We start from the raw sequence: 26,338 nt of genomic DNA, 5'->3' as shown, positions 1-26,338 counted from the left end.
TATTTAGAGCAGTAGAAAAGAGAAATCTGTATTTAGAGCAGTAGAAAAGAGAAATCTGTATTTAGAGCAGTAGAAAAGAGAAATCTGTATTTAGAGCAGTAGAAAAGAGAAATCTGCGTCAAAAATGCATAACAAATGAATAATGTTATATATAAAATAAAGTGAGATTTTTTTCTCTTTCTTAATTGACAGAAAATAATCTTTTGTAAGAAAAGCAGATAAAAATTTGTTTCTTCTGTGATTTAGGCCAATGATTGCTCCGTTTTTTTAAAGTTTCATTTTCAATCAATTTTATCTATTTTAATTATTATTTATTGATCAATATTTTTTCTTTTAATTATAATAATAAAAAAAATAAGAAAAAAAAATAATCAGAAAACAATATAAGCAAAGAATAAAAAGAAGAAAATAATTTTTTTTTGAGGTGGGAGGGATAATAAAAAAAGCAAATGCTTACTTTTCTTCTTTTTCTCCATTTTCTGTTTTCGTTTTGCATCTCTCCGTGCCCGTTCCTCCTGCTCTTGACTCTCCCGGCACTTGTGGAAGTTTTCAACAACAACACCAACAAACATGTTTAACACAAAGAAGCCAACAAGAAGTAAGAAAGAGATGAAATATAACAGACGCCACTCATTATAATTTTCTTTGGGCTGAAATGGAAAAAAGGTACAGTTAGAAAATCCTATAATTAAGTTAATTTCTTTTTCTCTAATAATTATTTTCGTTATTTATCAAATTCATTTTCGTTATTTATCAAATTCATTTTCGTTATTTATCAAATTCATTTTCGTTATTTATCAAATTCATTCTTAAAATCTTCGTTTTACTGTCCTTTGTCTCATTTGGAAAATTGTTGCAAAAAAATATTCATTTAGAAAAAAAAAATCTTAATAGATTTAAGGCCTTTGACAAAGTGTGACAGAAAAGTTTTGCCATGAAAATGAAATCATGCAGTATTGATTGACGACTATTTAATATAATCAAATCCTTCTAAGACAAGAGAAAAATTCAGGTTGTCCTCGAAGGTCATATATTAACACAACATGATATAAATGCGGATGTGCCTCAGGGATCGATCCTTGGACCTTTATTATTCTCCATATTCATAAATGAGCCCCCCCCCCCCGATAAAATTATCTCTGAAATGGGCATATTTGTGGATCACACCACGCTCTATAATTGACATGAGGGGAAAACGAATGAACACATATATCTAAAGCAATGGCTGAAACTTTATAGAATGATCCCCCAGTTTGTAGTGGAATGGGGACGTAAATGGATGGTCACAATTAATGATGCCAAGACTTTTTTCTTCAACAATTACAAGAAACCTTCTCAACCACCGATTGCCACGACTAATAATACCTGAAAGTTCTTCGTCTAAACTCCTTGACTTAATATTTACAGGCAACAAGAGTTGGGACAAATACGTTGAGGACATTGCCAAGGCTGCTACGAAGAAGGTGGGCTCTTTCTACCGTGTTAGAAAAGTATTCACACCTGAGAGTATCCTATATCCCTACAAAACCACTATTCACTCATGCGTGGAGTATTGTTGCCATCTACCATTAGTCTCTCACTCTTAGACAGGGTGATAAAAGATTCTCCAACCTGCACTGTCAACCAAACTCCAACCCCTGCCCCATTGCCGCAATGTTGCATCCTCTGTTTATTTTACAAGTATTTTAATTGAATGTGCTCGCGTTCGGTTGACTTTGCAATTCTATTTTGTTTACTGTCATAGAGAACTCTGTCTTTTCTATTCAGCGGTCCGTCCATACCAAGCTGTTCTTTTTTCTGCTTGCTGTTGCCCATTTCTTTAATGCCATCGTCCTTAGCTCTTTTAAGTCATGCTGCTAAAACTCGTTTCACATATTTAGTTGAAAATCCGTTTCCTTTCAATATTTTCAAACATACATGACGGATCTTATACTAGTAAAGCGAAACTTATATTTTTATTTTAATACTAAAGGGAGGCTGATTAATTAAATGGAGTCAAAGGAAAAATTTTACCCCCTAACTAACAAATAAATAAAAAATAAAATTTATTATAATTTTTAGGTTATTTTTTATCTTTTGATCAAACATTTCGGTCAAAAAGTAACGGTTCGTTGTTGTTACCTGCATGTCCACTCCGACTGCATCCAAACCAGTGTACATGATGCCAACCCATCCGTCCTTAGATGCAAGAACAAAAAGGGCCATAAGAGCCTGAAAGAAGAAAACATGAAAGCTGAAAGTTTACTTTTTTTCATTTTTTTCTTTTTAAATTTTGTTATTTATTTATTTTTTTTTTTACTGGGGATCGAGCATCCAATTGGATGCTCGACATTGGATAGACATTCACTCGTTATTTCAGAGACTTTAACTAAGAAATTTTTTTAGGATTCTAGCTGCCTCTTTAAGCATGTTTTTGTACCCCTCTTCCCTTTCTCCTTCTCTTTACCAAAAAAAAAAAAAATACATGAACAAAGTTTCTTTTCTAGAATATCACACCTGTGTAACAAGATACCACAAGTTGCTTCCAAACTAACTAAAGCATAAGATTCTTCAAATCTCTGGTCAGGGGATCAGCAAAATGATGAAAAGGTTAAACTTGGTATCTTTTTGAAATATTTATAATATTTGCAATATTTGTAATATTTGCAATATTTGTAATATTTGTAATATTTGCAATATTTATAATATTTGCAATATTTGTAATATTTGTAATATTTGCAATATTTGTAATATTTGCAATATTTGTAATATTTGTAATATTTGCAATATTTATAATATTTGCAATATTTGTAATATTTGTAATATTTGTAATATTTGCAATATTTGTAATATTTGCAATATTTGTAATATTTGTAATATTTGCAATATTTGTAATATTTGTAATATTTGTAATATTCGCAATATTTGTAATAATTGTAATATTTTAATATTTGCAATATTTGCAATATTTGTAATATTTGTAATATTTGCAATATTTGTAATATTTGTAATATTTGCAATAAACAGAAAGAGCATGCAAATTCGATTATCATGAAAAAACCTGAAAGGGACTAGTTATGATTGAAAAAATTATTGTCTTGTATGTGTTAAGTTTTTTTTATTTTGTATACTAAATATACTGAGTTCTCTAGTTGTAAATATGATGTGCGATATATATTTATGATGTGTGAAAGTTATTTATGATGTTTGATATATATTTATGATGTGTAATACCTATTTACGATGTGTAATACATATTTATGATGTGTAATACGTATTTATGATGTGTGATGCATATTTATGAAGTGCGATAGATATTTATGATGTGCAATGTATATTTATGATGTGTGATAGATATTTATGATGTGCGGTGTATATTTATGATGTGTGATATATATTTATGATGTGTGATACATATTTATGATGTGTGATGCATATTTATGAAGTGGGATATATATTTATGATGTGTGATACATATTTATGATGTATGATATGTATTTATGATGTGCGATGCATATTTATGATGTGCGATATATATTTATGATGTGTGGTTGATATTTATGATATGTGATATATATTTATTATGTGCGATATATATTTATCATGTGTGATGTATATTTATGATGTGTGATATATATTTATGATGTGTAATATGTATTTATGATGTGTTATATATATTTGTGATGTACGATGCATATTTATGATGTGCGATATATATTTATGATGTGTGATATATATTTATGATGTGTGATGAATATTTATGATGTCTGGTATATATTTATGATGTGTGATATGTATTTATCATGTCTGGTATATATTTATGATGTATGATATGTATTTATGATGTCTGGTATATATTTATGATGTGTGATATGTATTGATGATGTCTGGTATATATTTATGATGGATGATATGTATTTATGATGTGTGATCTATATTTATGATGTATGATATATATTTATGATGTGCGATATATATTTATGATGTGTGATATATATTCATATACTTATTTAATAATAAACCGAGTCTTTAAATTTGGATTAATCCCATAACATTTTTAAATTCATGATTATGGCAATAAAACGTTAACTCTTTTCAATCGTACTTCACTCATAATATTTCCAGAAAAAATCAAAAGAAGTTACTCTTGTCGCGATTTAAATACTATTCTTCACTCCAAACCGCTAGGTAACATGGAGCACCGTGCTAGTAATATTATTGAAGAAAAGCATTAGGTTTCGAAATGCCTAAATATAAAGAGCATTTTCTCCCATCAATGTCCTGTTTTTATCTTAACTAATAAATAAATCTATATACATCAGTATATATTTTGTTTTGTCAATAAATTTCTTAATAAAATTACAATTTCCATTTGTGGAACGAGATACCATGAGTCTGCTTCTTAACCGACTACAGCATAAGATTTTTCCTATCTTTTGTCAAGCGATCAGCAAGATGATGAAATGGTTAAATCTGTCGTTGAATATGCTTTGCAATGATTCTAATGAATAGAAAGAACTTGTAAATTCTATCTTTCCAGACCTGAAACCATTTATGGTCGAAATAGTTATTGTCGTTTTTTTCCATTTTTAAATGTTTGCTCTGTACATTAAATACATTAAATACATTAAGTACATTAAATACTCAAGTTGGAAAACCGAGTCTTTACATTTGGATTAAATGCCTAAATTTAAAAACGTAACTAGCAATTATGACAATGATTCAGTTCTATTTCACTCACTGTAGGAAATCGATTACTACTGTAGTCATGCGTGTAGACACTATTCTTTACCTCAACTTACGAGAAATATCGGAAGCAAATTATAAAGTTTGTTGTTCTCTCGACTTTGCAATATTGAAATGCTGTTTTTTAAGGCAAAAAATTTTTCTTAAAATATTTGAAAAATTAATTTCTAACGTTGGACTTACCTGACCTAAACTATCAAAATTGTATTTTTGGTTCCGCCAACGGTTTCTGGGATCTTTTATACAATCTGTTTTGTTGGTAACATTTTGGATATGAGGACCATAGCAGTAATGAAATGTCCCTTTGAATAGCTGAAACAACATAATCATAAAACAACATAAATATAAAACAACATAAATATGAAACACCATAAATATAAAACAACATAAACATAAAACAACATAAACATAAAACAACATAAACATAAAACAACATTAATATAAAACAACATAAACTTAAAACAACATAAATATATAACAGCATAAATATAAACCAACATAAATATAAAACAACATAAACATAAAACAACATAAACATAAAACAACATAAAAATAAAACAACATAACTACAAAACAACATAATATAAAACAACATAAATATAAAACAATATAAACATAAAACAACATAAATATAAAACAACATAAATATAAAACAACATAAATATAAAACAGCATAAATATAAAACAATATAAACATAAAACAACATAATATAAAACAACATAAACATAAAACAACATAAATATAAAACAACATAATATAAAACAACATAATATAAAACAACATAAACATATACAAAATAAATATAAAACAACATAAACATAAAACAACATAAATATAAAACAACATAAATATAAAACAATATAAACATAAAACAACATAAATATAAAACAATATAAACATAAAACAACATAAATATAAAACAATCTATATTTTTATAAAGTAATAGGGTTCGTGTGTTTCTGTCTGCGTGTACAGCTCTCCATCATCAACGGAATATAAAGGAGGTAAGAGGGTAGATCTCTCTTGGTAGAGAAACATTAGAACCCATTTTAGGATGTTTCTGTTATAGGAGACATAAGAATCTATACCTAATTTCTTTATATACTAGTCTACAAACCACCCCCATATCGAATGACTTATGCTCATTTGCATATCACATTATATTAAATCTCTTTAACTAATTACCTCGACCTTATTACATATTGGAAATGTTCTAATCATTTCAACTGTACTATTTACAAAATCTATTTTACATTTAATTATTTAATATATTTTCATTTAATTTTATATTCGATTTACGTATATTATCAAAACAATTCATTGGCGAGGAAAGCTTTATGTTTTGGGATTGTATTGAAAATGTAATGGAAATTTCAATTTCGTTCCGTTTTAATCTTTTATATTTTACTTGCCAATATAATTGAAAGAATACAATTCAACTATCGTAATTTTATATAAATAAACAAAAACAAATATTTTAAAATAAAACTTTATTAAAAAAGAAATAATTTTATTTTTAAATGAAAAAAATCAATTTAGTAAAATAATTGTATTAAACACCCCCAGCCTTGTCAGCAAACCTGTAAACCTATAAAAGTTAACATTTCGAATGTAAACAGTGATTTTTCGATTTTGTTAGCGCTTGCCGCAAATAAAGACAATTAAAACGGAACTAACTTTATTTCCATTCTATTTTTTAAACAACCCCCAAAACATAACGCTCTCTTCTAGTTATAGCCAATTTTTTTTTAATTAAATAAAACAGGTCAAAATAAACAGATAAGTGCATTTTCTTTTACATTTTTCTTACAACCATTGTCATTTAACCAACTGCAGGATACCGTTACTTTTGTGGGGTTGTTTTGAAAATGGCACGGAGATTATAATTTCGTTCCAATTTAATCTTTCTGGTCGAGCCTATTTCGAAAGCCTGTCTTATCATAGATTTGAACTACAAATAATTTATTACATTTTGATTATTACTATCTTAATACTTAAAGCTTATATTTATTTCATTTTTCTATTTATATATTGAATTAGTTATTTCCAGTCTTATTTAAACTTAGTGCTTTCTTTAAACCGGATGAACCTTTTATAAAAATATGAGTTTAACGTAAAGAACACGAACAAGGTTTTATTCAACTGAATTTCTTCCAGTTTACTAACAAAATATATAAATTTAAAAGAGATATAAATAATAAAATAAAAAGGTTATGTAATTTAAAAGAAATACACGTACTCACAAAAGCAGAACTTTTTTTACACATTTTTTTCTTTAAAACCATAACAATGAGACTAACAATTACCTAGATCTTAGTAATTATTTGTTTTAATAGAACTGTTTTAATTGTACTGTTTACTTAGTTAACCTAAGTTGGTATTACATTTATTTTACATTTACTTTTTTTTTTTAATTATTACTTTTAGACTGTGACGTTTACACCCGGAAGTAATGAGTCACACGTAGGTCGCTTTTATTCATTCCTTTTGGTCAAGATCAAAGTGTAGTATCTGTTCTTCAGATGCTGCACTTCATTTTCTTGTTCTCTTTCGGTGGAGGAGAAATCCTTCACGACTGAGACAATTTTTATTTTTGTACCTTTTCTCCACGTTAAAAAACGACCCTGGTGTCTAACTCTGTCCCGTGGGGAGGCATAGTAAATAGGTACAATATAATTGTTTATAATTGTACTATTCAGAAATATTATTTACTAGCAAAGATACCCGTGCTTCGCACGGAGCTTTGTTGCGCACTCGGGTACCAAAATCTGTGGGCACCTTTCCAGTAAGTTGATGTTGTAAGAGCAACGATTGCATAAGGTGATTAACATTTTAACTACCTCTTGTAGTGACTGAAATTCAATCAGGAACTTCACAAAACATTTTCATCAAAAAGGAAGGTTACTTGATGTTACATAGTAAATTTTTCATTGAAGTAATTTTCAACTCTTGCTTAAATTTTATCTTGCACATTCAATACTAAAAACTTACCACAATCAGATCATGTCAGTTTTTCCTCATATCCATTTCTCGAACTTTTCACTGAAGAGCCTCAGGGTAAACTACATTTCTGCTGCTTTGATTTGGAGCCAGAATGTAGAGTTTTTCTGAACTTCCTGTCCGGCTGATGGAGACGTAGAACATACCGTGACTGAAGCAGTCTGATGTCAAGTCTACGCCAATGGTGTTAAATGTCTGACCTTGACTTTTGTTTATGCTCATTGCAAAACACACCTTCACAGGAAATTGGAGTCTCCGGAATTTAAATGGAAGTTCTGAGTCCGATGGAACTAAAGGGATCCTTGGCAGTAGAACGGTTTCGCCTTTGTAGGGACCACAGGAAATGGTGGCCTCAAGTACATTGGTGTGCAATCTGGTGATAACACATCTGGTTCCGTTTGTTTACAATCATTAATATCGTTAAACAATTCCGTTTAAAACCGAAATTATGCCACCCAAACGAAGTAGAAACGAAAGTGAGGAAGAAAGAATGGAAAGATTGGAAGCTAATAGACTAAGAGTTGCTGCAATTCGCTCCAATGAAAACAATTCAGATAGAGAAAGACGTCTAGAACTTAACAGGATACATCAAAGAGAAAGGAGAGCAAGACTGTCAGATTTGGAAAGAGAAACCCAACGTGAAGCTGACAGAACTAGACATGCTGTAAGGCGGTTAAATTTATCACAAGATGAAATTCAAGAAAGGCAAAGATATGCACTGGAAAGAGAAGCAATATTACGATCGAATGAATTATATGAGGTAAGTAGACGTACACAAGGTCAGTTGAGAGTGGCTCAACGACATCAGAATGAATCGGAAACCCAACGAAGCTTTCGCCTATACCAAGGGCAACAACGAGAGGCTGCATGGAGAGAGAGTATGACTTTGCCCCAGCAATTGACAGAAAACGAGGCAGCTAGACAACGAATGACTGCTTTGAGACACCATGAAATAGAACACTGCAATAGAAAAGGATTGCTCTACAACAAAAATGACTCTCTCACTACAGCTGATATAGGAAAAATGGACAAAGTATGTCAACATTGCTCAGCTGTAAAATTTAAAGGAGAAACCCCTGGTTGTTGTTGTTCTTCTGGCAAAGTTGTGCTTGATAGCTTTCCACCACTGCCTCAGTTGCTTCAAGATTTGCTCTCCGGCAATGGTCCCATCTCTAAAGATTTTCTGCAAAATCTACGCAGTTATAACAATTGTTTTGCAATGACATCATTTGGTCACAAAATTGCGGCAGTACATGGGTGGAATCCTTCTTTTAGAATTCGAGGCCAGGTTTGCCACCAGATTGGGAGTCTTTTACCACCTGAAGATGAAACAGCAAAGTTTATTCAAGTCTACTTCTTGGATAGTCTGGAAGAGGAACTACATAATCGGGGACGTGACAGTAGACTCAATAGAGACATTCTCCAAAGTCTGACTGAATTTTTACATGAGAACAACAGCTTCATTTGTCAGCTGAAAACAACAAAGGAGAGGATTGAAGAAGAACACTTGATAGAACATAAAGTTGTCATAAGGGAAGACCGAAGGCCGCAAGAAGAGCATCCACGGCGATTCAATGCTCCAACAACAACGTATGAGATTGGAATATTAATGGAGAATGAACCAACAGCTAACCGGGATATTGTCTTGCGTTTTAGAAATGATACATTAAAATGGATCTCCGAACTACATCCCCTCTACGATACTTTAATGTACCCGTTAATGTACCCCTATGGTTCTCCATCTTACAACATCTACATGAAGGCATCCAATGGGCGAAAAGTTACCCAACAGCAATTTTATTCGTACCATTTAATGACTCAGCCTGGAAACTATTTTCTCTGGTACCGAAGGCTATTTCAACAATGGCTGGTGGATGTGTACTGCAAGATTGAAACAGAACGTTTACAGTTCCTGAGGTGTGAGCAACAGACCCTGAGAGCTGACAATTATAGCAACTTGAGAGATTCAATTCTTAGGGAGGATGGGAATCCAGAACAGTTTGGTCAACGAGTTGTACTTCCGGCAACTTATACAGGAGGCCCTCGATACATGTTTGAGCGTCAAAGTGATGCCATGGCATATGTTCGGCGAATGGGCCGAGCCGACCTCTTCATCACGTTCACAACAAATCCAAAGTGGACAGAAATTACAGAAAATTGTCTTCAAGGGCAAGACCCTCAGGATCGTCCAGATATTGTTGCCAGGGTTTTCAGGCAGAAGCTAAAAAAGTTACTTGAATTTATTAAAAAGGGAGGATTTGGCAGGTTGAGGGCTTTCCTGTACAGTATTGAATATCAAAAAAGAGGACTGCCGCATGCACACATCCTCACCTGGCAGGCCCCAGAGGACAAACTTCTACCAGAAAAAATGGATCTCTGCATATCTGCAGAGATCCCTGACAAAGAGGAAGATCCTGATCTTCATGCTAAAGTGATGGCACATATGGTGCATGGACCTTGTGGACCATTTAATCCAAATTGTCCATGTATGATTGACAACAAATGTTCCAAAAAATACCCAAAAGAATTTCTTCAGTGTACCGAGCAAGGCCAAGACTCTTACCCCAAGTACAGGCGAAGAAAACCAGAAGATGGAGGCCAGACTGGTACAATAAGGATGAAGAGAAATGGTCGGTATGTTAATCAAGAAATAACAAACCAGTGGATTGTTCCGTACAACAAGGTCCTCCTTCAGCAGTTCAACGCTCACATTAACGTAGAAATTTGCAGCTCGATCCAAAGCATCAAATATGTCCTCAAATACGTGAATAAAGGATGTGATCAAGCAGTGTTTGAACTACAAAGAACTGATGGAGCAGCTAACCAACAAGGCCAAGTACAAAGTCACATTGTGGATGAGATCCAGCAGTTCCAGAATGCAAGGTATGTCGGCAGTTCAGAGGCGGCCTGGAGGATATTGGAACATCCCATCCATGAACATTTCCCCCCAATTGTACAACTTTCTGTTCATCTTGAAAATGGGCAGCATGTCATGTTCTCAGCTGATACTGCTCTGGAACGAGCCCAAGGTCCACCGCCTGCCACAACTTTGACAGCATTTTTTCAACTCTGCCATGAGGATGACTTTGCAAGGGGTCTCAAATACGTAGAAGTCCCTGAGTTTTACACTTGGAACAAATCGACAAAGAAATGGATGAGAAGAATGCGTGGGGTACAAGTTGAAGGTACTGAAAATGATGATGTATGGAAGGCACCATGCATTGGGAGAATCTACACGATTAGTCCAAAAGCAGGAGAGTGTTATTTCTTACGCCTGTTGCTCAATGAGGTTGCTGGTCCAACTTCATTTCAAAATTTGCGAGCATACAATGGTCAGGTGTTTGAAACATACAGAGCAGCGTGCCTTGCTCAAGGCCTTCTAGAAAATGACCATCACTTGCATCAAGGAGTAGGAGAGGCAAGTGCCACTCAATCACCTTCAAATTTGCGAAGCCTATTTGTGATAATTTTAACAGCCTGTGAGCCAAGAAATCCTCTTGAGATCTGGATGGCTTTTCGTGATGTAATATCTGAAGACATTCACAGAAGAAGTTAACAATCCAGAAGCAGATTTTAATGAGGACATCTACAATAAAACTCTTTGTCTAATTGAAGAAAAAGTTCTCCTTATGTGCGGTCAACCATTGGCAAGCTATGGATTACCTGCACCAACGCAAGGGAGAGATGAAAGACTCGCGAGAGAGTATCAACGTGAAGTTACTTATAATCTTGAAGAACTTTCCCTACAAGCAGAAAATATGCAAGAAAAACTGACCGATTCTCCAAGAGAAGTTTACAATTCATTCATGGCAATGTTGGAAGCACAAGGTGAAATGAACAAAAACATGATGTTTCTTGATGCTCCAGGTGGTACGGGCAAGACTTTTGTAATCAATTTGATCCTTGCAAAGATTAGATCCATGAGAAAGATTGTGCTTGCAACAGCATCCAGTGGCATTGCTGCTACTCTACTACAAGGTGGCCGCACTCTTCACAGCACTTTTAAAGTACCCTTGGATACTCATCGAATGCCAGTTTGCAAAATTACTGGTAACTCAGCCTTGGCAAATGTAATTAGAGACACCTCTGCAATCATTGTAGACGAAGCCCCAATGACGCACAAGAGTGCTTATGAAGCAATTGACCGAACACTGCAAGACATCACAGGAAACAAGAATCCCATGGGTGGCATTCCAACCTTATTTTGCGGTGATTTCCGTCAAATCCTCCCAGTGGTTAAAAATGGCACAAGGGCTAACATTGTCAATGCAAGTTTGAAACAATCCTATCTCTGGAGGCACGTTATAGTGAAGAGACTGACTACTAATATGAGAGCCTATATCTCTGATAACACAGCTGCAGCAGACTTCTCAAAATTGCTTCTCCAAATCGGTAATGGTCAGTTTCCTATCACTTCTTCACCTGACACAATTAAGATTCCAACTGCGCTTGGTAAATGTGTCGGTAATCAGAAGCAACTGAAAGACAAAGTGTACCCAGACCTGCAAAACAATGGAAAATCACCGGAGTGGCTTGCTGAGAGGGCTATTATTTCGCCATTAAACAGCAATGTGAATCATTTGAACAATTCAATAATGGATGAATTTCCAGGAGACACAAAGCAATACAAGTCAGTTGATTCGGCTACTAATGAATATGAAGCTGTTCACTACCCTGTGGAGTTTTTAAACTCTTTGGAGATATCTGGAATGCCTCCACACATTTTAAATCTCAAAATTGGATCGCCAATCATGATTCTTCGATCCTTGGAACCGCCAAAAACAACAAACGGAACCAGATGTGTTATCACCAGATTGCACACCAATGTACTTGAGGCCACCATTTCCTGTGGTCCCTACAAAGGCGAAACCGTTCTACTGCCAAGGATCCCCTTAGTTCCATCGGACTCAGAACTTCCATTTAAATTCCGGAGACTCCAATTTCCTGTGAAGGTGTGTTTTGCAATGAGCATAAACAAAAGTCAAGGTCAGACATTTAACACCATTTGCGTAGACTTGACATCAGACTGCTTCAGTCACGGTATGTTCTACGTCTCCATCAGCCAAACAGGAAGTTCAGAAAAACTCTACATTCTGGCTCCAAATCAAAGCAGCAGAAATGTAGTTTACCCTGAGGCTCTTCAGTGAAAAGTTCGAGAAATGGATATGAGGAAAAACTGACATGATCTGATTGTGGTAAGTTTTTAGTATTGAATGTGCAAGATAAAATTTAAGCAAGAGTTGAAAATTACTTCAATGAAAAATTTACTATGTAACATCAAGTAACCTTCCTTTTTGATGAAAATGTTTTGTGAAGTTCCTGATTGAATTTCAGTCACTACAAGAGGTAGTTAAAATGTTAATCACCTTATGCAATCGTTGCTCTTACAACATCAACTTACTGGAAAGGTGCCCACAGATTTTGGTACCCGAGTGCGCAACAAAGCTCCGTGCGAAGCACGGGTATCTTTGCTAGTATAAATATAAAACAACATAAACATAAAACTACATAAATATAAAACAACATAAATATAAAACAACATAAACATAAAACTGTATAAACATAAAACAACATAAACATAAAACAACATAAACATAAAACAACATAAATACAAAACAACATAATATAAAACAACATAAATATAAAACAATATAAACATAAAACAACATAAATATAAAACAACATAAATATAAAACAATATAAACATAAAACAACATAAATATAAAACAACATAAATATAAAACAACATAAATATAAAACAACATAAACATAAAACAACATAAATATAAAAAACATAAATATAAAACAATATAAACATAAAACAACATAAATATAAAACAACATAAACATAAAACAACATAAATATAAAACAATATAAACATAAAACAACATAAATATAAAACAACATCAATATAAAAAACATAAATATAAAACAACATAAACATAAAACAACATAAATATAAAACAACATAAATATAAAAAAACATAAATATAAAACAACATAAATATAAAAAACATAAATATAAAAAACATAAACATAAAACAACATAAACATAAAACAACATAAATATAAAACAACATAAACATAAAACAATATAAACATAAAACAACATAAACATAAAACAACATCAACATAAAACAACATAAACATAAAACAACATAAATACAAAACAACATAATATAAAACAACATAAATATAAAACAATATAAACATAAAACAACATAAATATAAAACAACATCAATATAAATCAACATAAATATAAAACAACATAAATATAAAACAACATAAACATAAAACAATATAAACATAAAACAACATAAATATAAAACAACATAAACATAAAACAACATAAATACAAAACAACATAATATAAAACAACATAAATATAAAACAATATAAACATAAAACAACATAAATATAAAACAATATAAATATAAAACAATATAAATATAAAACAACATAAACATAAAACAATATAAACATAAAACAACATAAATATAAAACAACATAAACATAAAACAACATAAATACAAAACAACATAATATAAAACAACATAAATATAAAACAACATCAACATAAAACAACATAAATATAAAACAACATAAATATAAAACAACATAAATATAAAATAACATAAACATAAAACAACATAAATATAAAACAATATGAACATAAAACAACATAAATATAAAACAACATAAATATAAAACAACATAAATATAAAATAACATAAACATAAAACAACATAAATATAAAACAATATAAACATAAAACAATATAGACATAAAACAACATAAATATAAAACAACATAAATATAAAACAATATAAACATAAAACAACATAAATATAAAACAATATAAATATAAAACAACATAAATATAAAACAATATAAACATAAAACAACATAAATATAAAACAACATAAATATAAAACAACATAAATATAAAATAACATAAACATAAAACAATATAAACATAAAACAACATAAATATAAAACAACATAAATATAAAACAACATAAATATAAAACAACATAAATATAAAACAACATAAACATAAAACAACATAAACATAAAACAACATAATTATAAAATAACATAAACATAAAACAACATTAATATAAAACAACATAAATATAAAACAACATAAATATAAAACAACATAAATATAAAACAACATAAACATAAAACAACATAAATATAAAACAACATAAATATAAAACAACATAAACATAAAACAACATAAATATAAAACAACATAATTATAAAACAACATAAACATAAAACAACATAATTATAAAACAACATAAATATAAAACAACATAAATATAAAACAACATAAATATAAAATAACATAAACATAAAACAACATAAATATAAAACAACATAAACATAAAACAGCATAAATATAAAACAACATAAATATAAAACAACATAAACATAAAACAACATAAACATAAAACAACATAAATATAAAACAACATAAATATAAAACAACATAAATATAAAAATAACATAAATATAAACAACATAAATATAAAACAACATAATATAAAACAACATAAACATAAACAACATAAATATAAAACAACATAAATATAAAACAACATAAATATAAAACATGAAAACATATTTATTTAAACAAACTTTTTCAGTTTTGGTATTTCTACAGGGTGGCCCACTTAAAAATAGCCCAGAAAAAATGCAGTAGAGAGAAGGAACATTCTTTTGTTGTTTAAGTTACTTGTAGTGTTCTAAAAAAATGCCGGAAGTGCTTTTCGTTGACATTTATGCATTTCTGGGCACGTTTAACAACGTTTGCAAATACTGCCTGTAGATCTTCTCTGGTGATTCTCCTGATAGCGTTGGTAATGTTCTCCTTTAGTTGGTTTAGATTGTGAGGATTATTTGCATGAATTTTTTGTTTTAAAGTCCCTCAAAGATAAACATTACATGATAACAAGTCCAGGGAACGTGGTGGCCATAACCCTTTGCATATTGTTCTCTCTTCCATAAACATGTCATGAACCCGTGTCAGTGATCTGTGAGACATGAGTCATGTAACGCCATCTTGTTGGAAAAGGAATTGTATTTTGTCTTGTGGTGTCAGTTGGTCGTTAAGAGAAAGATTAGAGAGTTTGGGCTACCTTTAAGTAAACTACTTAATCTAAAAAAATTGACGACAGAAAGATTATATAGATCGAGATACTTTTAAATGGGCCACACTGTATTTTCTGGATTTCGTTAAAATGTATAGGTGACTACCTTTTGAACTAATATGCTTTTACACAGATCGCACACATGCACACAAAACATCTCAATTACGCACTGGTTATCTGCCCTTGTCGTGATTTCTGATTTGTCTGACAGGTGGCGTTTTTCTACTTCCTGTTCCGTTCTCTATCTCTCACTCTCTTTCATTTGAATCTTCGTGAGGCACGCACATTATGCACATGCCTCGGCATGGCATTTACCTTTCTTAAGTTAAGAATGAATACATGTTTCCCTTAAGTCTCGCATACACTATGAACATTCAATGCATATTTTAATGAACTCTTGTGATTACACACACAAACATCCAGACACACGTATGCACAAAGAATATATACACACGAAAATTTTAACTCCATACATTTATACACAACTCATACGTATAACGAACATATTAATTTTATGCATGCTTGACAAACACACACACACACACACACACACACACACACACACACACACACACACACACACACACACACACACACACGTGTGTGTACACAACACACTCTGTATTGTTCAATACTTCTCTGTGTAAACAAATAATGCTTGTATATAAGTAAATATGTTATCCTGTTTTAGCGTGCTTCCTTTTCAATGTTTTTCTTTAAATATTCTCGTAAACTTGCTCTTTATTGTTGATTGTTTATTACGATGCCTCACCTGTTAATGGCGACCTCCAACCTTCAATGTAACAGCCTTTATGAAATATCGAACACGCAACCTACAAATCGGGAATAACCGATCTCAACTGATGATCAAACCGATCACTACAACGGGTAAATATATCCGTTACAAACATGTGTTATATGAGGATTGTTTTTTGCCTCTGAGATTTGAAATAAAAAATAATAAATTTGAAAATAAATTCTGTTTCGTGGTAAGTTCTTACCTGCACACCCAAGATTCCAAATATGATAAAAAAAGTACAGCATATCAGCACGATGTTGCCGATTGGTCGCAATGATGATAACAATGTCTGTACAACCAATTTCAATCCTGGCGCTCGGCTGATCACCCTGACGAATGTAAAACAGAAAAAATAAAACATAAAAAGAAAGTAAATACTTAAATTACAGAGAAAATACTAAAATGTAAATGGCTCGAATAGCTACCACCTTTCCTTCTGTTTCGTTTGGGATTTGCTCTACTCTTCATTCGCCAAAGCAAGTTAGTTTTCACAGGAACATGTTAACACAAAAATGAAAATCATTTTAAACCACAAAAGTAACAATCTTATGCCAAATTAACCACATATATAAGGACAGTTACCTGATCAACAAAATTAGATTTTTCTAAATTTCTCAAACCGGCACACTACACATCGAAAAAACCAAGAGCTCAACACCTGCCCCATGCCTTTGACCAAGGGAGGTTAAAATTGTTTATCTCACGCACACATCCTTACATACTAGTGAGTTAGGAGAAAAGAAATGAATCGCTACTCATAACTTCATACCCACTAAAAAAAAACCCAAGGTAAACCAACACACATACACAGTGCCTTAATGCACACTATGAACATATTAATATGCATATCGCTTAACCTTGTGTCTATTTACTCCACTTTTTTTTTTTACCAAACATGAATTTCCATAAGTGGACGCAATAAATAATTTTGTTTTGTTCATAATTTTCATTTACAAAACTCTGTTTATGATTTCAGTTGCCTTTGCTGATTGGCGACCCTTCTATTCTTTCAATATTTCATTTATTTCCATTTTTATATGCATGTTTGCATATATATATATATATATATATATATATCTTTCATTTTTTTTTTCATTTGCTATAACATAACATTTATAAATAATTTATATTAAATGTCGGTGTGCTTCTTGGTAATACCCAAAGATTTTATCGTCATCCAAAATAAGTTCACATGTCAACTATTTCTATATAAATTTATAAACCACTAACAGGCTACCCGGCATACCAAATGTCAAGTCTGTCGATCAATAATTCATTGGGTATATAGGTTAAGAAGTGTCCTCTCTCTCTCACACACACACACACACACACACACACACACACACACACACACACACACACACACACACACACACACACACACATTCTCACCTTTATAGATATATAGATTATTATTCATGCCACCTGTGGAGATTTCAATAAAAGGAAAAATGTGCAAACCAAAAATGAAATCGATGTACAAAATCAGTTCAACATGAAATTAAAAAAAAAATCGTTTTTTAAATTTTTTTTGATGCAAATTGATGTTTTGGAATATTCAAACTACTGGTCTCATCTTGATTGTTATTGTTCACAGCGTTTCAGCCGATGTACCTTTTTTTATGCACTCTGGAATCTTCATATAGAACTTATATGTAATTTCAAACTGAACCCTTTTTTTTAATTCATGGGGGTAAATTCTTCTTGTTTCATCAGCCATGACTGGCTACAAGTTCGTTAATTTTTTAAACAGTTATTCTTAGTAATTATCATTATGAGTAAGGATTGAATCATCAACCTTCATAAAACTGTTTAACCATTACGTCATAGTTCCAGGAGGTAGATTGTTCTCGTTGTGTTAACTAAGAATAACCTAATAATGAACACTTTTCATTGACGATAGCTGATGGAATGAGAATGAATTAATCAAAAAGTTTGAAATTTCATAAAGATTCCCGAGTTTGATTATTAGGTTCCCAAGTTTGAAAAGATGAATCTGAAGAATGCCGGAGGTTACATCGGTCGAAACGTTGTGAGAATAACATCTACGATGTGAAACAGTTTTATGCTTTATTTGGATTGATCTTGGATGTTTTCCTCACAATGCTTTGACCGATGTAACCCCAGTCCTTCCTCAGGTGCATCTTGTTGAATTCAGGAATCTGTACATAATATCAAACAGAATCTTTTATTTAATCCACATGGGTAACTTGTTTTCGTTCCGTCAGCCATGACTGAGTAAACAATTTTTAATTGTATTTTTAATAATTGTATTTTTGATAATTGTATTCTTAATAATTGTATTTTTAATAATTGTATTTTTAATAATTGTATTTTTAATAATTGTATTCTTAATAATTGTATTTTTAATAATTGTATTTTTAATAATTGTATTTTTAATAATTGTATTTTAAATTATTGTAATTTTAATAATTGTATTTTTAATAATTGTATTTTTAATTATTGTATTTTTAATAATTGTATTTTTAATAATTGTATTTTTAATTATTGTATTTTTAATAATTGTATTTTTAATTATTGTATTCTTAATAATTGTATTTTTAATAATTGTATTCTTAATAATTGTATTTTATATAATTGTATTCTTAATAATTGTATTCTTAATAATTGTATTTTTAATAATCGTATTCTTAATAATTGTATTCTTAATAATTGTATTCTTAATAATTGTATTCTTAATAATTGCATTCTTAATAATTGTATTTTTAATAATTGTATTCTTAATAATTGTATTCTTAATAATTGTATTTTTAATAATTGTATTCTTAATAATTGTATTTTTAATAATTGTATTCTTATTAATTGTATTTTTAATAATTGTATTCTTAATAATTGTATTTTTAATAATTGTATTCTTAATAATTGTATTCTTAATAATTGTATTCTTAATTATTGTATTTTTAATAATTGTATTCTTAATAATTGTATTTTTAATAATCGTATTTTTAATAATTGTATTCTTAATAATTGCATTCTTAATAATTGTATTCTTAATAATCGTATTTTTAATAATTGTATTCTTAATTATTGTATTCTTAATAATTGTATTCTTAATAATCGTATTTTTAATAATTGTATTCTTGATAATTGTATTCTTAATAATTGTATTCTTATAATTGTATTTTTAATAATTGTATTCTTAATTATTGTATTTTTAATAATTGTATTCTTAATTATTGTATTTTTAATAATTGTATTCTTTTTTATTGTATTTTTAATAATCGTATTTTTAATAATTGTATTCTTAATAATTGTATTTTTAATAATTGTATTCTTAATAATTGTATTTTTAATAATTGTATTTTTAATAATTGTATTTTTAATAATTGTATTTTTAATAATTGTATTCTTGATTATTGTATTTTTAATAATTGTATTTTTAATAAGTGTATTTTTAATAATTGTATTTTTAATAATTGTATTCTTAATAATTGTATTTTTAATAATTGTATTTTTAATAATTGTATTTTTAATTATTGTATTTTTAATAATTGTATTTTTAATTATTGTATTCTTAATAATTGTATTTTTAATAATTGTATTCTTAATAATTGTATTTTTTATAATTGTATTCTTAATAATTGTATTCTTAATAATTGTATTTTTAATAATCGTATTCTTAATAATTGTATTCTTAATAATTGTATTCTTAATAATTGTATTCTTAATTATTGTATTCTTAATAATTGTATTTTTAATAATTGTATTCTTAATAATTGTATTTTTAATAATTGTATTTTTAATAATTGTATTCTTAATTATTGTATTCTTAATAATTGTATTCTTAATAATTGTATTTTTAATAATTGTATTCTTAATAATTGTATTCTTAATGATTGTATTCTTAATAATTGTATTTTTAATAATTGTATTCTTAATAATTGTATTTTTAATAATTGTATTCTTAATTATTGTATTTTTAATAATTGTATTCTTAATAATTGTATTTTTAATAATTGTATTCTTAATAATTGTATTTTTAATAATCGTATTTTTAATAATTGTATTCTTAATAATTGTATTCCTAATAATTGTATTCTTAATAATCGTATTTTTAATAATTGTATTCTTAATTATTGTATTCTTAATAATTGTATTCTTAATAATCGTATTTTTAATAATTGTATTCTTAATAATTGTATTCTTAATAATTGTATTCTTATAATTGTATTTTTAATAATTGTATTCTTAATTATTGTATTCTTAATTATTGTATTTTTAATAATTGTATTCTTAGTTATTGTATTTTTAATAATCGTATTTTTAATAATTGTATTCTTAATAATTGTATTTTTAATAATTATATTCTTAATAATTGTATTTTTAATAATTGTATTTTTAATAATTGTATTTTTAATAATTATATTCTTAATAATTGTATTTTTAATAATTGTATTTTTAATAATTGTATTTTTAATAATTGTATTTTTAATAATTGTATTCTTAATTATTGTATTCTTAATAATTGTATTCTTAATTATTGTATTCTTAATACTTGTATTTTTAATAATTGTATTCTAAATTATTGTATTCTTGATAATTGTATTTTTAATAATTGTATTCTTAATTATTGTATTTTTAATAATCGTATATTTTATAATTGTATTCTTAATAATTGTATTTTTAATAATTGTATTCTTAATAATTGTATTTTTAATAATTGTATTTTTAATAATTGTATTTTTAATAATTGTATTCTTAATTATTGTATTCTTAATAATCGTATTTTTAATAATTGTATTCTTAATTATTGTATTCTTAATAATTGTATTTTTAATAATTGTATTTTTAATAATTGTATTTTTAATAATTGTATTTTTAATAATTGTATTCTTAATTATTGTATTCTTAATAATCGTATTTTTAATAATTGTATTCTTAATTATTGTATTCTTAATAATTGTATTTTTAATAATTGTATTTTTAATAGTTGTATTCTTAATAATTGTATTTTTATAATTGTATTCTTAATTATTGTATTCTTAATAATCGTATTTTTAATAATTGTATTTTTAATTATTGTATTCTTAATAATTGTATTTTTAATAATTGTATTCTTAATTATTGTATTCTTAATAATCGTATTTTTAATAATTGTATTCTTAATTATTGTAATCTTAATAATCGTATTTTTAATAATTGTATTTTTAATTATTGTATTCTTAATAATCGTATTTTTAATAATTGTATTCTTAATTATTGTATTCTTAATAATCGTATTTTTAATAATTGTATTCTTAATTATTGTAATCTTAATAATTGTATTTTGTATAATTGTATTTTTAATAATTGTATTCTTAATTATTGTATTATTAATAATCGTATTTTTAATAATTGTATTCTTAATAATTGTATTTTTAATAATTGTATTCTTAATAATTGTATTTTTAATAATTGTATTCTTAATTATTGTATTCTTAATTACCGTATTCTTAACAATTGTATTCTTAATAATCGTATTCTTAATAATTGTATTCTTAATAATTGTATTCTTAATAATCATATTTTTAATAATTGTATTCTTAATAATTGTATTCTTAATAATTATATTTTTAATAATTGTATTCTTAATAATCGTATTCTTAATAATTGTATTCTTAATAATTGTATTCTTAATAATCATATTTTTAATAATTGTATTCTTAATAATTGTATTCTTAATAATCATATTTTTAATAATTGTATTCTTAATAATCATATTTTTAATAATTGTATTCTTAATAATCGTATTCTTAATAATCATATTTTTAATAATTGTATTCTTAATAATTATATTTTTAATAATTGTATTCTTAATAATCGTATTCTTAATAATTGTATTCTTAATAATCATATTTTTAATAATTGTATTCTTAATAATTGTATTCTTAATAATTGTATTTTTAATAATTGTATTCTTAATAATTGTATTCTTAATAATCATATTTTTAATAATTGTATTCTTAATAATTGTATTCTTAATAATCGTATTCATAATAATTGTATTCTTAATAATTGTATTCTTAATAATCATATTTTTAATAATTGTATTTTTAATAATTGTATTCTTAATAATGGTATTTGTGGGAGCCTTTTCTAGACTCACATGAAAACACGCGTTCACATTTCAAGGCACTTTTCTTGTCATATACATACATGCACACAAACATACGCGCACATGTACACACAAGTAGATATATTCACGTTCGCGTACATACACTCACATTCACGTGTATACACACATGTGCTAACGTATGCACATGTATGCACACATGGACAATATCACTTCCCTTTCAAAGGAAATCCGCACATGCGCAAAAGACCACCGGAAACAACTATAAAAGCAAGAGCAATAAGCTGCTTCTTCCTTTTCGGACCAGCTTCTGAGCTGAGTTGTCTACGGCATTTTTCTTCCTCAAAGCAACTCATTTTTCCTTTCTCAAGACAATTCATTTTTCCTATTTCGTACGACTGGTGGATGTATAATATATCCACCAGTCCATTACAAATTGGTGACACCCGAACGTGAGACAAACACGCATTTCCTTCTATACACAAGACTGCTACATATTCTTAATTATAGGATTTTTAATAATTGTACTTTTAATAATTGTATTCTTAATAATTGTATTTTTTATAATTGTATTTTTAATAATTGTATTTTTAATAATTGTATTCTTAATAATTGTATTCTTAATTATTGTATTCTTAATAATTGTATTTTTAATAATTGTATTCTTAATAATTGTATTTTTAATAATTGTATTCTTAATAATTGTATTCTTAATATCGCTTGCACTGAGGATTGAACTTTCAATCCCCACAAGAGTATCACTTAGAATTTGATTATTACATTTATTACATTTATATTTGTTATGTCACAGGTCCGTGCATTGATTGAACGAGAACAAGCTAATCCTAACTCAAACTGAGCATTGAACCTTCAATGTCCAGTAGAGTGTAACTTAGGACTGATTACCATTCAGCATTTTATCTGTTTCACCACAGATCTACGTAAAAATAGCAAACAAGATGAGAATAGTAATCCAAATAATCCAAATTATCAATCCTTATCTCAAAAACTAAAAAACATAATGAGAAATGGAAATTCGAACAATGCATGTAAATGGAATATTTTCACCTCTTTTTTCTTTTCGTAAGCTTCAATACTCACCGTAATGGTCGTAAAGTACGAAGTAACCTAAAGACTCGTAAAATTCCAAATATTCGAGGACTGTTTTCAGCCGTACCAGATATGGTAATGTCAATGAGTGAAATAACAACAAGGAAACCATCCATAACATTCCAGCCACTCTTCAGGTAAGCATGTCTTCCAATTACCAAACCTTTGGCTAAAACCTGGTAAAAGACAACAAAACATAATCACACGTATTATTATTATTATTATTATTATTATTATTGTTGTTGTTGTAGTTGTTGTTGTTGTTGTAGTAACATATCCAATATTTCAACTGTAAAAGATGTCTAAACAATTGTGCTCAAAATGTTAGAATCCTAAAATTGATTTGAATCTCTGAAATAACTCGTTAATATCTGGCCATTCCCAGCAAAAACAAATGATAATTAAAAAACAACAAAAAAAAATGAAAAAAAGCAGAAATTCCAAGTTTAAAAAAAATGGTTTTAATTATCAACTTTAAACAATCAAATGGACGACAACAAAATTGCATTCATATGCAGCTGATGTTTAGCAAGAGCGTTGTAATTATGCTATGCTTGCATTTTCTGCTTTAACTGGTTTTGTATTTATGTTGATGCTCTGGCAGGGAGAGAGGCAACGCTTCACACCTGCTTTCCATGCAGCCAAGTTCAAGCTACTGACAAGTTGCATATAGTCATATCGTTTCTTATGCATTCAAGCCAGGTCTTTTACACCACTTAGTACCCAGGATATCCAGATGCATAATGGCATTGATAAAAGAGATGGCATACTGTACATGGCCGAACCAGCTGAGATGCCAAATACACAAGGCACCAATATGAAATTGTTGATTGAGCCAGGGTGGGGGTTGATGGGGTAATTTCTTCTAGTTTAAAGATTCAAATCTACCAGATCATGAAGCTGCTGCAAAGCAAAAGTGTTTAGAGTCTATGTCTCATTGCCATACAAGATGGCTGTGTGTATATAGACTGAAAAGAAGCTGCCCCAGAAGCTATTTATTGTGTAAAGTTAATTGAATTAGTAAAGGAAAATGTATTACACGAATTGCTTTCAAAATAAATTTAATGTTAACATATAAAAAGGAAAATAAATAAAGAATACATGAAAGGATGGAAAAAAATGTCTTGTTTTATGAAGAAGCGATTAAATATGATTTGGAGAAGTGACAAATTATTAGAAGAAGAGAGAGAGTATAAAACCTCAGGAAAAAAGACGAATAAGAGAATCGTTTGTTTTAATGATAAATTAACAATTATTGTTTACTTACTTTTAACATCATTTCCAGCGAAAATATCACAGTAAAGCCATAATTAGCATAAGTAAGAAACATCCGCTCCTAAAAAAGAAGAAAATCTTTCAATTAAAATAATCTATAGATGTTTATATCCTAAATTACTTTTTATGAAAAAAAAAAAATAAAATAAAAATAAAATAAATAAATAAATGAAGATCTACAATAAAAAAAAATCAATTTATATTAAACATCATTTTTTTAATTAAGAAAGAAAAAGTTTTAAGTAAAAACATAATTTACTTGTAACCTTAATTTTGAATACAAAATAAAACAAATATTCAATTAAAAAGATTATTAATCTATAATATAAATCTTCCCTGTCTGTTTAAATGTATGTATGTATGTATGCATGCATGCATGCATGCATGTATGTATGTATGTATGTATGTATGTATGTATGTATGTATGTATGTATGTCTGCTTAAAACTTTTGACAGAGGCGACGGATTTTCACGAGATTGGTATCATTTTGAGACTCGACGTGTTGTATGATAAATATAAATAAAAATTGGCCCAAAACATTAATTCCTTCACCCTTAACTGGGCAGTTTTCTACAAGGAGGGGTCAATTTTTTTGCAAACAATTTTTACAAGTCATCATATCGGTTGGATTGACTTTGCATCATTTTAACGTTCCGAACCTCTGATTGCGTCATGGAGTAGGGGTAAGACGTCAGATTTTCTTTCACTTTCTTTTCCGCCTTTACGTCACCGGTTTGAGCCTGCCTACTATCACATTTTTTTTGTTGCTCAACACACACCTCCAAAGACCCGGGAAACGCCGGGCACCCAGGCAAGTTTTGAATAAAAGACAAAATAAATCTCTTCATTTGGAAAAATCAATTTACTTATGTTTAACATTACAAGAACGAGCTTTAAGTAAAAAAAAGCATAAGTTATTTTTAAGTTTAATTAAAAATGGTATTGCAAGTCTTGTTTACTATCTTGTTCATTTCTACACATTAGGATCGCGTTACAACTGAACATTTTGTTTTTCGATCTCAAAGTAACCGTAAATAATTTATTGATTCATCAACTGTTGAACCAACAAAACTGGAGGTGGAAAAACTCTATATTTTTATTATATTATATATTATATATCTCTTTACTGTGAACATTATATTATATATTATATATCTCTTTAGTATTAACATTATAATATATATCATATATCT

At 28.5% G+C, this 26,338-nt stretch overlaps 1 protein-coding gene across 1 annotated transcript in view; it reads right to left on the bottom strand.

Moving 5' to 3' along the window:
* The window catches only part of LOC145265415 (voltage-dependent T-type calcium channel subunit alpha-1G-like), a 759,315-nt gene that overhangs the window by 138,744 nt on the left and 594,233 nt on the right, over positions 1 to 26,338 (bottom strand). The window contains exons 21-26 of the mRNA XM_080121247.1: positions 25,137 to 25,205; positions 23,861 to 24,045; positions 16,889 to 17,015; positions 4,909 to 5,037; positions 2,122 to 2,211; positions 458 to 650 (exon numbers count right to left, since the gene is read on the bottom strand). Coding sequence (XP_079977373.1) covers positions 458 to 650; positions 2,122 to 2,211; positions 4,909 to 5,037; positions 16,889 to 17,015; positions 23,861 to 24,045; positions 25,137 to 25,205 — 793 coding nt within the window. The remainder of the gene's footprint in view (positions 1 to 457; positions 651 to 2,121; positions 2,212 to 4,908; positions 5,038 to 16,888; positions 17,016 to 23,860; positions 24,046 to 25,136; positions 25,206 to 26,338) is intronic.

This window comes from Euprymna scolopes, chromosome 40 (genome assembly GCF_053919585.1).
Source record: "Euprymna scolopes isolate OS-2025 chromosome 40, ASM5391958v1, whole genome shotgun sequence".
NCBI lineage: Eukaryota > Metazoa > Mollusca > Cephalopoda > Sepiida > Sepiolidae > Euprymna > Euprymna scolopes.
Note: the sequence above shows the minus strand (reverse complement) of the source record. Positions and strands in the feature narration are given on the sequence as shown.